The sequence below is a fragment of the Macaca mulatta genome, chromosome X (genome assembly GCF_049350105.2).
Source record: "Macaca mulatta isolate MMU2019108-1 chromosome X, T2T-MMU8v2.0, whole genome shotgun sequence".
Lineage (NCBI taxonomy): Eukaryota > Metazoa > Chordata > Mammalia > Primates > Cercopithecidae > Macaca > Macaca mulatta.
In genome coordinates this window covers 75,661,734-75,677,648 of record NC_133426.1, presented here as the reverse complement: position 1 = coordinate 75,677,648, position 15,915 = coordinate 75,661,734, and the positions used below count along the sequence as shown (strand labels likewise).

Below are 15,915 nucleotides of genomic sequence, written 5' to 3'. Positions count from 1 at the left end.
TGGTGGTGGGCACCTGTAATCCCCGCTACTCAGGAGGTGAAGGCAGGAGAACCGCTTGAACCTAGGAGGTGGAGGTTGCAGTGAGCCGAGATTGAGCCACTGCACTCCAGCCTGGGTGACAGAGCAAGACTCCATCAACAAGAAAAAAAAAAAAAAAAGAGCAAGGGCATCAAATAGGGAATAGTTACAAGTACTACAAGTGTGGTAGATATTAATCCAACTATATCAGTAATCACTTTAAATGTGAATGATCTAAATGCACCAATTAAAAGAGACTATCAGAATGGATTTTAAAAACAAGACTTAACTATATGTTATCTTCATGAAACCAAGTGTATAAAGACAGAGATAAACTAAAAGTAAAGGGATTCAGAAATATATACCATACTAACAGTAATCAAAAGAAAGCCAGATTAGCTATGTTAATTTCAGACACAGCAGATTTTAGAACAAGGAAAATTATTAGGGACAAATAGGGGTGTTATGTAATGAAAAAGGAGTCAGTTCTCCAAGAAGACGTAACAATCTTCAATGTGTATGTGCCTAACAACAGAGCATCAAAATATATGAGTCAAAAACTGATAGGACTTCAAGAAAAAATAGATGAATTCATAATTATAGTTGGAGACTTCAACACCACTCTATCACTAATTGACAGATCCAGCAGGCAGAAAATCAGTAAAGATACAGTTGAACTGAATAGCACCATCAATCAACTGGATCTAATGGACATTTATAGATAACTTCATCCAACAAAAGCAGAATACACATTCTTTTCAAGCTCACATTGGACATTCACTAAGATTGACTACATCCTGGGCCATGAAACATGCCTCAACAAATTTAAAAGAATAGACACTATACAAAGTATCCTCTCAGACCGCAATGAAATTGAATTAGGAATCAATAAAAGAATGATAGCTGGAAAATCATATAGTATTTGGAGATTAAACAATACACTTTCAAATAAAACATGGGTTAGAGAAGAAGTGTCAAGATAAATGTTAAAGTATTTTGAGATAATTTACCAAAATATGTGGGATGCAGCAAAAGCAGTGCTTACAGGGAAATTTGTAGCATTGAATGCATACATTAGAAAATAAGAAAGACCTTAAATAAATCACCTAAGCTTCCATCTTAGGAAACTAGAAAATAAAAGAGTAAATTCAGTCCAAAGTAAGTAGAAAGAAACAGGCAATAAAATTAAAACAGGAATCAATGAAATTGAAAACAGAACAATAGTAGAGAAAAAATAATACAATCAAAAGCTGGTTCTTTGAAAAGGTCAACAAGATTGAGAAACCTATAGCCAGACTAACCAAGAAAAAAAGAGAGTAAACAGAGTTACTCATATCAGAAATTACAGAGGAGCCATTGCGACTGACCTCATGGACATTAAAAGGATAATACAAAGTATTATGAACAACTCTATGGCCACAAATTTGGTAACTTAGATAAAATGAACAAATTCCATGGCTTGTTTTTAATGAATAAGATATGGCAAAAGTGATGGGCTCTCACTGCATCTTTCCTCTTGGGATCTCTCTCTCCCTCTCTCCAGCTACCATGCTGTGAGGAGACTTAGGAAGCCTACGGATAGGTCCACATGACGAGGAAACAAAGTCTGACAACAGTCACATGAATTAGCTTAGAAATGGGTCTTCTTTGGCCTGTCGACAACCATGTAAAAGAGCCTGGAAGTGGACCTCTTACCCTACTTGAGCCTTCAAATGAGACTGCAACCCTAGATGAGAGGTTGGGTGCAACCTCATAAGAAGCTTTGAGCCAGAGGCACCTAACTAAGCCATGCCTGGATTCCAGACCCATGGAAACCGTGATATGATAAATGTTTGTTGTTTTTAGCTGCTATGTTTTAGGGAAATTTGTTATACAGCAATAGATAACTACAACATACTCTTTGACCAAGAAATTCTATTTCAGTGTTTCTATACTGGAGCAATTTATTTCAATCCTTTTCACATCAGAACATATATTTAAAATGCTAATATTGTGTCAGCTCATTGGAATAAACAGACAGTGTGCTCTTGGCCAGAGGCAACAGTCCCTAGGGGCAGCTGCTGAAGCCAGAGCTACCTTCCTGTAGATCTAAGGGGATCAATACATCAGAACACTTATAACTCAGTTGGGAAGCTCTGCCCTGAAGAAACTCTTCTATGTAGGCACAAGGAGCCATGCACTAGGATGTTCATTGAATCCTCACTTATAATTGCACAAAACAGAAACAGTAGGAAAAGAGATAAATTAGATAACTTATGCAAAAGAAGGCCATACAATAATACGTTATAGTAATATATTGGATAATTGATACAGTAATATTCAGCAGTTAAAATGCATGACTTAGATCTACAGGTATCAAAATTGCTGAGTTTCAAAAATCAATAGAGTGAAAATCTAAGTTGCAAAAGTATATATTTATAATGATACCATTTGCATAATTTAAATACATGAAAAAAATTGTGTATTGGTCACAGATATATATATATCTGTAAATATATACTACATATATGCACAGATATATATATACACATCTGTAAATATATACTACATATATGCATATATGTATATATATACACATACACATACATATACACATATACATATATACACATCTATCTATACATAGATATATATATATACACACACAAACATGAACAAGACGAGAGCACATCAACTTCCAAATAAGGCTTATTTTCAAGAGAGAGGTCAAGTGAATAGGATGAAGTGAGAGCTTCAACTGTACTATTTTGTTTCAAAAACAGAAGGATCTGAGGATCTGGAGAAAATAAAATTTGCGCAATCCATGTGACAGGTGCATTCAAATGTGTATTTTGTATTCTACTTTTCTGTATAGTTGACATATTTAAGAATATTTTATAAAGAAAATGTATCCTCTCTTGAGTCCAAAAATACATATACAAGCTGGGCACAGTGGCTCAAGCCTGTAACTCCAGCATGTTGGGAGACCGATGCAGGTGGATCGCTTGAGGTCAGGAGTTTGAGACCAGCCTGGTCAACATGGTGAAATCCCATCTCTGCCAAAAAATACAAAAACTAGCTGGGTGTGGTGGTGAGCACCTGCAGTCCCAGCAACTCAGGAGGCTGAGGCAGGAGAATTGCTTGAACTTGGGAGGTGGAGGTTGCAGTGAGCCAAGATTGCACCACTGTACTCCAGCCTGGGTGACAGAGCAAGACTCTGTCTCAAAAAAACAGAAAACAAAAATACATATACATTCAGTATATTGTATTGTCCCATTTCCTCATATCGTTATTTATTTTGCAGTCTATTTGATTTATCTATACCATAAGAAATGAGGTGAAGTTTCCCACTATAATTGCAGACTTCCTGATCTCTCTTTATATTTCTAACAGTATTTGTTTTATATATTTTGAAACTACGTTGTTTGGCACATAAATTTTTGTGACTATCATATTTTTTTTAAAAAAAATGCGTTGTTCTGCAACATGCTTTTTTCACTTAATATATTTATATTAGATCAGTATGTATATACTTGCCTTATTTCCTTTCTTCTTCTTTTTCTCTTTCTTTCTTTCTTTCTTTCTTTCTTTCTTTCTTTCTTTCTTTCTTTTTTTTTTGAGACGGGGTCTGAGTCTATTTTCTAGGCTGGATTGCAGTGGCGCAATCTTAGCTCACTGCAGCCTCAACCTCCTGGGCTCAAGTGATTCTCCCACCTCAGCCTCCCAAGTGGCTGGGACTATAAGCATGTGCCATTGTGCCAAGGAAATTTTTACATTTTTTTGCAGAGATGGGGTTTCACCATATTGTCCAGGCTGGTCTGAAACTCCTGGGCTCAAGCAATCCTCCTGCCTTGGTCTCCCAAAGTGCTGTGATTACAGGTGTCAGCCACCATGTCTGTACATGAGCCACCAAGCAACATGTTTAAGTAAATTTAAGCAATTTATTTGTTGAGGAGAATTAAAGTGGTTTGCATTATCTTGCTACACTCCTATTCACATATCTGTCTCCACTTGTGTGTCTCAATAGAACACACAACAGAGAAGTTGACTAGAAGTAGAATTGCTAGATGAAAATGTATCTCAAAAAAAAAAAAAGAAAGAAAATGTATCTCCATTTAAAAAATTGATAGCTTCAGATTTCTCGCCAATGAAGTTCAATTATTATTATCATTATTATTATCATCATTATTTTGAGACAGCATCTTGCTTGGTTGTCCAGGCTGGAGTGCAGTGGCGTGATCTCCACTCACTTCAGTCTCAACCTCCTGGGCTCACACAATCCTCCTGCCTCAGCCTCCTAAGTAGTTGGGACTACAGGCACACACCATCAGCTTGTCGTATCTTTCTGAGTGAATAAAACAACCTGTTTTGTTCTCTTTAGTGCTTTTTACTCTGAGTTCTCGATGTTTAGGATATTGATGTTGTTACGAGTTTCTTTCCTCCTTCCTTTTCTTTCTTTCTTTTTTTTTTTTTTTTTGCTTCTTTCTTTCCCTCATTCCCTCCCTCCCTTCCTTTTTTTCTGCTAGTATTTTACTGTCATATATATATTTTTTCTATTTCTGCTTTAGGTGAAACTCACAGAAATAGTATATAACTTGACTTTTAAAAACAAAATCCTCAAAATAAGAGTTTGGTTTTTATTAGGAGATGTTAACCCATAATGCATGCTGATATATTTAGATTCCTGCGTTTTTGTTTACTTTTTGCATCCTTTTTTTTGCACACCCCCAGCAACATTTCTTGACCTTTGTTCAGAATGAGTTTTTCTCTTTGTTCCACATATTATTACTTTAATGGTTTGAAAGTTATACATTCTATTTCTATTATGTTGCTACCCCTAAGATTTTTGTTCTCTTGTGCATTTTGTTTCCAGTAAGAACAAAACTTTGCTACTGTTGTGAACATAGGAAATGTTTACATTGGCTGTAAATATTAGAGTTCCATTATAAAGCGCAATTTAAAGACTTCAGAATTCAGTAAAATGGTATAAATCCAAAAGGCATAACTGTAATATGTTTTAACTGCAATGCAATACCAGAATATGAACCTGTGTTGTGTCTTATGATCTCTTGAATAGAGAAGCTTGGTTTTGTGATTAGCAGCAACAAATTCAACACTAAACAGCTTCAGTTTGCTTTAACAATAAGGTTAAAAAAATTTAAGCTTACTGCAACCCTAAATATAGTTTCACAGGTTTAATACTTTCGGTACAACCATAACACGTAACATAGGATGTGATGTAGTAACGTAATTACTCTCACATTGGACTTAATCAGAAAGAATTTGCAGATTTTATTTTATTAAAAAAAAAACACAGAAGGGAATATAGCTAAATATTTAACATTAGTTAAAGCTGGGTGTTCGTGACATTTTTCGCTGTCCTTTGCTGTATCCTTGACGATTTCATCATTTAAGATGAAATAATGCTTTCGGGCCCACCCTGATTTGTGGAGAGCAGCTGCCGCCCCCGCCACATCAAGGGGGCGGGCTCCAGCTGACTTCACAATCACTTCCGCCGCCGCAGTCGCCACCCGCCCCGCTGCTGTCTGGCGGGGGAGGAGCTCGAGACCGGGAGCAGCGGCTCTGGCGGTCGTGGCGGTCGGAGGTCCGAGAGCTCTGCTTCTCTGAAAAGCGTGTGGCTTTCTGGACTTGGTGAGTGAAAGGCTGATTGTTTCCTCGATTCATCCGGGCGCTGGCGGTGGCGCGAGTGGTCGGGCGCAGTGCGAGTGGCCGGGCACGGGGACGAGGATTTTGCGGGGTTCCTGGGAACTGCTTTTCAGGTTCGCCCCTCGGGAAGGGGTGGGGCGGACGCGGGACCTGACTGCAGAGTGAGGCCCATGTTCTACATCGGCCTGTTCTGGGGCCGCATCCTCCGCTGCCGGGAACCCCTTTCGTGTGGCGCGGTCCCCACTCGAGTGGCTTTCATCGCTATTGGGAGGGTAGTGGTGGTCGCGGCCCTCTCCCACTTCTCCCTGCCTCTCCTCCCCTCTCCTTCCTTCTTCCCTCCTCGGCCCCTTTGCGGAGCACTCCGTGGCCTTTCTTCCCATATTTTGCTGTTGTTTTGCCAAATGGTAAATGGTTAAGATTTTTAGGTAAAAATACTGTTCCCAGGGAAAAAATTGTAAGGAGGAAAAAATAATTATTCTCAGGGAAAACTAGACCCACGCACGCCCTTTTCTTTCATTTTGCCTCTTCCCTGCTACATCGGTTTGGGTCTCCCGTTTGAGCTGATGGCCTTTTCCCACCTCTTATTATGACATTGCGTACCCCCTACCCCACACCCCTCCGTGTCTCGCGAGCACGCGCCCCCGCAGAGAAGCTTTCCATTGCAGCCCCCTCCTTGCCCCTCCATCCTCAAGGTTCCAGTGCGTCTTCTCTCCCGCGCATGCGCAGGCACACGCAGCACACACCCTCTCACACACCCTCCACACACCCTCACACCCTCACACCCTCCCATGCCTTCCCCCTCCTCTATCCGCCTACCACATACACACCTCTAGCACCGGCCCCCTCCCTGTTCGGCCTCTGCGTGCTCTCGCGAACACATGCCTATTCACACACCCCCTCAGGCTGCTCTCCTTCTTCCTTCCTGTCATATACACACATAAGGACATCCTTCTATTGCTGGCCAGTGACATGCATATACAGCCACATGTGCTCATTCATACCCCCTCCTCAAATGCTCTCCTCTATTGATCTGCCACGTGTGTCAGACACAGCTCTTTCGCTGGTCCCTGAGGTGCACACACACACTCACATAAATCCTTCTATGGGGACACCACCTGCTTCCCTGCTTGCCATATCCACACAGGCAGGCATCGTTCTTTGATTGCCGGCCTCTGTTCCATCCACCTCAAGCGCATCCGTCTCCAGTGCTGCGCCACTCCCGACCCCCGCTTCCGTTTGTGCCTGCTGCATTTGCTCACACTGACATTTCTCCATTGTTGCCTCCCATTTTGACTAACATACGCACACACAAACTCTCAGACACTCCTCTCCATTGCCAACCATACACTCCCCTGCCTGTGACATACACATAAACATGGGCATCCTTCTGTAGTTTCAGCTGCCACACATACAGCGACACACATAAACACCTTCCCTTTCCTCATACATACACACACCCCTCTCCTCCAAAGCCACCCCACCCATGCCTGTCATTCTCATACCCACATCCAGAATCATTCTAACACTCATACCCTTTCCCCCTACAAACATAAACATCCCTCTGTTGCAGGATTGCTGGTCCCCTTCCACCTGTCCCTCTCCTCTTGATAGACACATAGGCACTTGTGCGCACACAGCGATCTGTATTTTCCACTCTATTCCAATTTGCATTTCTCCTGTATTTTGCAGCACTCAGAAAAAGGCAGGCACCCCATAAAAAGAAAACTACAGCAGTCTTTCCTTTCCCCACATTGGCACAATTCTACAGTACTTCACCCACCTTCCAAGTGTCCGGTCACCCCCCATCTTCCATCAGATTCTCCCCTAAGTCTGGCTTTCCTGCAAACCCAGTCTTGTAATCATTTTGCCAACATTAAAAAATGTGTTCCAGGTCTACACCTGTCACTGGAATGCTACTCCAGGCCTTAGAAGAAAGTGAAACTAAATTTAAAGGCCCCTTATTCTTTCAGTTACCTGCCTGCTGAAGTGAAAATAAATCTCCCTGCTCCTTTATTCTAAACTGATTTTACTTTCCCATCTGAAAAACGTGTGCAGGGAGCAGGAATCTTCCTGCCCCAGCCCCAGCTGTATTGAAAACCCTCCTAAGTCAGAGTGATGGGTCAGGAATCTAGCAAGCCTGTATGGCCCAATCCAACAGGAGGGTATCAGTCCAATACAGGTAGGAGGTATGGAAGAAGGCATGCTTATGTCAGTTTCAGGCCACCCACGAGCCAGCGGGAAAGGATTGCCAGCCAGAGAAAGACGAACTCCAAAGTCCCAATGCACAGATCAGCCTCCAGTCAAACCACCAAGAGGAGCCGATCGCCATTTTCCACTACTCGTCGTAGTTGGGACGACAGCGAGAGTTCGGGAACCAACCTAAATATTGATAATGAGGACTATTCCAGGTATCCGCCAAGAGAGTACAGAGCTTCGGGTAGCAGAAGAGGAATGACCTATGGACATATTGACTCTTATGGGGCAGATGATAGTGAGGAGGAGGGGGCTGGGCCTGTTGAGCGACCGCCAGCGAGAGGAAAAACTGGCAAGTTTAAAGATGATAAGCTGTATGACCCAGAGAAAGGGGCAAGGTCTTTGGCTGGGCCACCTCCACAGTTCTCTAGTTTTAGCCGTGATGTGAGAGAGGAGCGAGACAAGTTAGACCCAGTCCCTGCAGCAAGATGCTCAGCTAGCAGAGCTGACTTCCTGCCACAAAGTAGTGTGGCCTCACAGTCGTCTTCTGCTGAAGGCAAGGTGGCTACAAAAGGTGACAGCTTGGAGAGGGAGAAAAGGGAGCAAAATTTACCTGCATGTCCCAGCAGGGCTCCTGTGAGTATTTGTGGTGGTGGGGAAAACACCTCAAAGAGTGCAGAGGAACCTGTGGTCAGGCCCAAAATCAGAAACCTGGCAAGTCCAAACTGCGTGAAACCCAAAATTTTTTTTGATACTGATGATGATGATGATATGCCACACAGTACTTCCAGGTGGAGGGATACTGCCAATGACAATGAAGGCCACTCAGATGGCCCAGCAAGAAGAGGCAGAGGCGAGAGTTCAAGTGGCTATTCTGAGCCAAAGTACCCTGAAGACAAACGGGAAGTGAGGAGTGACCAAGTGAAACCAGAAAAGGTGCCGAGACGACGACACACCATGGCCGACCCTGACTTCTGGACGCACAGTGATGATTACTACAAATACTGCGAGGAAGACTCTGACAGTGACAAAGAGTGGATTGCTGCTCTGCGTCGGAAATATCGAAGCCGAGAGCAAGCCCTGTCCTCCAGTGGCGAAAGCTGGGAGACTCTGCCGGGGAAAGAAGAGCGGGAACCTCCACAGGCTAAGGTGAGTGCCAGCACTGGCGCCAGCCCCGGCCCCGGTGCTAGTGCCAGTGCCGGGGCTGGCGCCGGGGCCAGTGCTGGCAGCAATGGCAACAATTACCTTGAAGAAGTTCGAGAACCATCTCTTCAGGAAGAGCAGGCATCCCTGGAAGAAGGAGAAATTCCTTGGCTCCAGTACAATGAGAATGAGAGTAGCAGTGAGGGGGATAATGATTCTGGTCATGAGTTGATGCAGCCTGGGGTATTCATGCTGGATGGGAACAACAACCTTGAAGATGACTCCAGTGTGAGCGAAGACCTAGAAGTGGATTGGAGCCTCTTTGATGGATTTGCAGATGGGTTAGGAGTGGCTGAAGCCATTTCCTATGTGGATCCTCAGTTCCTCACCTACATGGCACTTGAAGAACGCCTGGCCCAGGCAATGGAAACTGCCCTTGCACACTTGGAGTCTCTTGCAGTGGATGTGGAGGTGGCCAATCCACCAGCAAGCAAGGAGAGCATTGACGCTCTTCCCGAGATCCTGGTCACTGAAGATCATGGCGCAGTTGGTCAGGAGATGTGCTGCCCCATCTGCTGTAGCGAATATGTGAAGGGGGAGGTGGCAACTGAGCTGCCATGCCACCACTATTTCCACAAGCCGTGTGTGTCCATCTGGCTTCAGAAGTCAGGCACCTGCCCTGTGTGCCGCTGCATGTTCCCTCCCCCACTCTAAAGACCAAGGCTGTTTACTCCTGGTCTGATTATTTTCCCCATCTGAAATCCACAATACTGCAGGAGCCCTCTTGAAATTAACAATGGAAACAAAACCAGTCAGTCAGTTAGCCTAAACCTATTGATTCCTCGTGATTATTTCCAATGTGAAAACAGTTGTGTATGATTGCATTAAAAATCATATCATCTTTTAGAGGTTAGAAAAGGGAAAACTAAACTTTATAAATGCTACTTGAGATTGCAGTAAGAACATACGTTTTCTAACCTGAAAGTTAAATCGCATTTGTTTTCTTCAGTAGAATGTGTTGCTGTTACTTGTAATGTCAAGTGTATCTGTTAAATATGTCCAAAAGGCAAAATCATTTTTGTTGCATGTTATGGGTCGATGTTCCTGTAATTGCAGTGCTGTAAAAGCTTATTAAAGTTTTTCTTTTGGTTTTACATGGTGTAATGGAATTCTTTGGTTTTGTCTGAAACAGTGGTACTGAATGACTTTATAATTGATCCCTTGCATTTGCATCAAAAACTTTAGTTTCACTGGAAATGCTGACTTCAACAATCGCAAAAAAAAAAAAAAAAAAAAAAAAATGAGGGCAGTGACTTTAAAAGTAGGAATAAAGTGTATGGTTGTCCAGCTACTACAGGGAAAAAGTCAAATAGATGAAGAAGGAAGAAAACAAAGAAGGAAAGAAAGAAACAATAAGAAAGCATGGTAAAGAAACAAAACAATGGCAGGATTAAGTCCAAACTGAATGTAGGGATGAATGAGTTGAAATCACCTTTGAGAAAATAGAAACTCTCAGAGGGAATGGGTCCAAAAAAATAAAGCTATATGCGAATTTTATAGCTTAACACAGCGACACAGATAGGAATAGAAAAAATATGCCACACAAGTGCTACAGGAAAATACAGGTACTCACCTACACAGAGTGAACAGGTTTTAACATTTGGCTATATTTGCTTCAGAGATGTGTCTCTCTCTCTCTCTCTTTCTCTCTCTCTCTCCCGCCACCCCTCTCTTCTCTCTCTCTCTCTCCAATAAATATATATTTTTTAAGCACAGGTGAAGTTCCTCAGCCCATAATATTTACCTTCTTTCTTACACAGAGGTAAGAAACACACCAGAAAATGGTGTGTTTACTTCTTGTGTGTGTCTTTAGACATATATATGAGTGTGTGTATGTATGTATATGTGTGTATATATTCATAATAAAATACAGTATTAATGTTTTTTAAATGGATATAATTGATAGACTATATATATCATTTTGCAACTTGAATTTTACGCTCAACAGTGTTTTGGAGACTTAGCCATTCCGATATATGTGGATCTAGTTCATGCAGTTTTAACTGCTGTATACAAAATATTAATTGTATGAATTACCACACCTTATTTATCCATTTCCCTACTGGTGAACACTTAGGTTCTTCCCAGCATTTTGCGGCAATGAACATACTAAACAGATGTCCTTTTGTGCACATGTGTGAAGTTCTCTAGAGGTAAGTATATGGAAGTGAAATTTCTGGGTTCTAGGGTTTGAGCATCTTCACCCCAACTAGATATTGCCAAATTGCTTTCCAAAGTCATTGCACTTGTTCATGCTCCTACTGACAGTTTCTGAGTGCTATTTCCGCACATCTCCAACAGGCTGGATGTTGTTCAAGTTCAACCTGACTCATAATCGGTGACATGTAAATTAACACACCGATGAAACATATTACATCTATCAGAAGCCAATAGCTTTTCTTCATGATAATATCTAGTTTGGGCTAGGAAGAGATGAAATGAAAAGACTCATGGGGTTGGTGTGCATATAAACTATAGCGGTCTTCTTGGAGAACAGTTTGGGTAGTAGCTATCTATCAGCATATTCAATTGGTGCGTGCACTTCAGCCCAACCTGGGTTCCTTGCTAGTATGGAATTAAAACTATGCAGCAGTTAAAAGTTGGATGTACTGATACGAAAAGATCTCCAAGACAGTGTTACGAAAGCATAGTGTAGAGTAATATGTACAGTGTTTGTGTAAAATAAAACCTTACAAAACCAAACTTTATATGAAAATGCCTAAGAATGTCTGGAAGGCGACATGCCTAACTGATGGCAGGGGTTACCTCTAGGGAGGGACGGAGGATTGGGGGAAAGCAGTCAGGAAGGAGGCTTTTGTCTTTCACCTGAAATAATGAATTTGCTTCATATTTTTTACAGTGTCAGTGCATTTTCATGAATATTATTACAACAAAATAAGCAAAATCAAAAAATTTTCCAATTAGGAAAAGCAGGATGTCATTCTTCTCTCACTGCAAGTACAGAAATGTGGGTTGAAACTGCAGCTCTTTTTTCTGCAACTGGTCAAGCTGATATTTATGACTTCATCCCTCACAAGTCATTCTAGGTTTCCCCTTGGCCTTCAGCCAGCACCTCAGCTGGTTATGGAGGCTCAGGAGTCTGAGTCCTTGGAGAGCCCTTTTAGGGTGGGGTTTTGGAGGTTTACCATTAACCTTTGCTGTGCTCTGACTGGCACCACCTAAGGAGGTGTTTTAGGAGCACGCTTGGGTCCTAATCATCTTCCTTTCTGTTGCTATTGCATAGCAGTGACCCTAATTTGCCTTTTAGTCAGAATTAGTCTCTGCACAGAAACAGAAAGGGACACTTACCCAGTGCTCAAAGCCCCCTGCTGGTGTGTTGGAGCAACCTGCTACTGCAGTGTCTTGGTGGACTTGAGGCGTGCTCTACCAGGAAAGCCCACAGGCCCCAGGACCTGTACTCCTGGGGCCCTGAGTAGCTGTGACTTGGACCTGGGACATGAACTAAGCCCATCATACACTCGTGCCCAGTACTTTAAGGCTGGAGGGAGAAAGTCAGAGAAGCAGGGATCCTGAAGCATTTGTCCCCATGCTGCTGTGGTGATGATGGTGGTGGCAGCAGGGGCGGCAGCAGCAGTGGTACAGGGTGGCAGTGATGTGGGTCCCGTGCTGACAGTGCTGGCAGCCAATAGCTCCTATGGCAGGATGTGGCTGTGTGCTTGGCTGCCCAGTTCCTTTGCTCTTGCCAGTTTCTGATTCTCCAGCCTCTCTGACAATTCCCCAGTCTCCTCTATAGCTTTCCAATAAAACTTTTCGGATTCAACTAAACTAGCATTGGTTTCTGTTGTTTGTAACTAGGAACCCCAAGTACTTGCCAATACCATATCCCACTTTTGTGGCTGTTTTCCTCATCATATGAGATATTTCACATGGCCAAGGGTCAGGCAATTTCTGTTTATGATGCAGTGGACCTGTCATTGGCACCCGGGGCCATGGTTTTAGAACAGCAGGCCTCAGGGGCCTCCAGACATGAAGCAGTCATTTATGAAAATAAGTTGTTTGGGTATTCATTGAAGGTATCACCCACTACACTTTACTTCTGGGTTTCTGGTCTTGTTTTCTGGCTGTGAAATAAAAAACCCCGGATTTGGTCAATCATTTGAGGCATAAAGCACTACATCTTGCAAGAGAGCACTGTAACTTCCTGAGGTGGTCTCCCCAGCTGGCACTACAGCTGAACCATTAGAAGGCTCTTACTGTGCCCTAAGGCCCTACCCTTCTCTTAGCCCTTTGTTTCAGTGAAACCCTTCCATGGAAGTGCCTAGGGATCTCTGACCTGAAGTGTCCTTTCCAGCTCTGTTTAAATTTTATTCATCCTTTAAAAAGTTCATCTGTGGCCGGGCGCAGTGGCTCATGCCTGTAATCCCAGCACTTTGGGAGGCTGAGGTGGACTGATCACGAGGTCAGGAGTTTGAGACCAGCCTGACCAATGTGGTGAAACCCCGTCTCTACTAAAAATACAAAAATTAGCCAGGCATGGTGGCACGCGCCTGTAGTCCCAGCTACTCAGGAGGCTGAGGCAGGAGAATGGCTTGAACAAGGGAGGTGGAGGTTGCAGTGAGCCGAGATCGCACCACTGCACTCCAGCCTGGGCAACAGAGCGAGACTCCATCTCAAAAAAAGAAAAAAAAAAAAAAAACTAATTTGCCAGCTCCTGGAAAGAAAAATTCAATATCCCCTAGCTCCTTGCCTCTCTGTGTCTCCCATCTCTAAGTTCTTGATGTCAAAAGCTATGTGTGAGCCATTTCTACAGTCCCAGCATGCACTGCTTGGCACAAAAGTGTTCTGCAACACTGGGTGACAGCGTGAATAGATTCCTCTCCCAAGGTAGGCTCAAGCAGGGGCTGTGTTCAGAGAACGCAGTAGGGGTCATGGGGACTTGGACCAAGCTTAGCCCCACTCCCACCCCCAGCCTCTGAGGCCCTGGCGCCCCCCTCCCCTCCTGCCACCCTCTCAACCCTCAAACTCTATCCCATTTTCTGTTTGTCCTGTGGAATCCCCAGTGTGTCAGAGGCTGTTCTCATACCCAAGGCCTGTGGAGAGAAGGTGGCATTTATCTGAAGATGGAGAAATACATGGCAACAAGCTTCAGCACACCCCTCTTTGGCCTGGATTGAACCTCTGAATAAAATGAAGCTGATAGGGTGTTTGCCGACACGGTCCCAGCCTTGCACAAGGTCTGGTGTGGAGCAAGCCAGATTCTGGGACCCCTGGGCAACCCTTTCAGCCTGCCTTGGCATATGCCTCTGCAGCCTGGAACTTAGTGGCTAGGCCCTTTGCTGTGGGTTTTGCTGACCCCTGGAGGCCCCCCTTCCTCCTGTTTCCTCCCTGGGTACTTCACTATCCCAAGAAGGGTGGTAAAACATTAGTGAGACTTCACAATCTCTCACATTTGGATAAGATTTCCCCAGACCCCTTTGCATTCACTGATTTCACTAGACCCTGCCATCAACCCCAGGTGAGTGGTAAGGAGACCAATGTTCAGAAAGGTGATGACATTCTGAAGACAGAGCAAGAGCATGTTTGCTTGGTGGGGGAGGGCAGCAGAGATGTTTTCTCCCCATCCATCCTAGTCCCAGCGTGGTGGGTTGCACCTGGGGATCTGGACGTCAATGTAGAACCCCCAACTGGCTGCAGCTAGACCCCATTCAGGCACTCTGGTCATAAGCACTGTGTGCTACCTGCGTCCAAGCACAGCACTGTGGGACCAGGGCAAGAGCAGCCCAGGGGCACGCAGACAATAGAAGTCAGGCACTTTGGTAGGAGGAAGAGGAGAAACAAGACACATACGTAGAAGAATTCATACATAGAACTGGGGACTAGCAGATAGTGTCTGCTCATAGTCAGAGGTGTGTGACTGGGCCACCGAACCCATGGAGACAGATCTGCAGGGACCCAGGGAACCAAGCCCAAGGCTCTGCTCAGTCAGGACCATGCTCGAATTGCATTCAGCAAACACATTTCTGCCCACTCTTGCACTCAAAAACGGAGGTTCAGAGTTGGCTAGTTTAGCTCAACAAATATTGATTGAGCTCCTGCCTGTGGTGTGTTCAACTGGGGCCTGCAAGAGATGAGTAGGGCTTAGTCCTTCCCTCAAAAAGCTCATAGTCCAGTGTGGGAGACAGACAGACATAGGTTTGCCATATTCTTTGTGAAAGGCAATGTGGAGGCAGGCACAGGGTGACCTGAGAGCAAAGAGCCTGGCTGGCCCAGCTGGGAAGGGCTGGGCCTCAGAGGCACCAAACAGGTAAGGAAAGGGAGTGTAGGATGGGCCCTTTCTACATTGTCGGGTTGTCTTTGACGGTGGGGGTGTCAGTTGTTACCATTTGTTTGAAGGGCCCTTTAGTAAAATGTATTAACATTTAAAATCCACATACTTTTTGACCCAGCAATTCCAGTAGTAGGAATTTATGCTACATGTGCAAAAGCACAAAGTTGTTTGTACAAGTATCTTTATTGTTGCATTGTTTGTAGTAGCAAGAGACAGAAAGGCATTTAAATGTCCATTACTAGGGGCCTGGTTTAATCAATTATGGCACAGCCATCAGATACTTCGCTAGACAGCCTATACCCAGCATGAGGCACATCCACAGTTATTGCCGTGCAGCAGTATCAAAAAATCAAGAAGTTACAAAAGCAAGGTGTGAAACAGTGGGCAGTTATTATCATTCACGTTTCACAAAAGATACATATTCATTTGTACTAACGAATATACAGAATATCTCAGGAAAGACGATATATAAGAAACGGCCCAAAGTGAGGGACAAGAGGAGCCTCAATTCTCACTGTATGCTTTTTCCCTTTTGGAGTTTTTGTTATGTTAATTTGATTTTGTTT

General features: G+C 43.7%; 1 protein-coding gene across 2 annotated transcripts; it reads left to right on the top strand.

The window, feature by feature from the left end:
- Window positions 1-5,526: 5,526 nt before the first annotated feature.
- PJA1 (praja ring finger ubiquitin ligase 1) lies at window positions 5,527-10,154 on the top strand. Of its 2 annotated transcripts, none has more exons than XM_015127613.3 (2): window positions 5,527-5,649; window positions 7,884-10,154. In XM_015127613.3, exon 2 carries the CDS (start codon window positions 7,945-7,947, stop codon window positions 9,712-9,714), a length of 1,770 nt encoding a protein of 589 aa, XP_014983099.2. In that variant the 5' UTR covers window positions 5,527-5,649; window positions 7,884-7,944; the 3' UTR covers window positions 9,715-10,154. The 2 variants fall into 2 exon arrangements, with proteins under 2 accessions (XP_014983099.2, XP_014983098.2); XM_015127612.3 differs by having other exon boundaries at window positions 7,878-10,154.
- The last annotated feature ends 5,761 nt before the right edge of the window (window positions 10,155-15,915 follow it).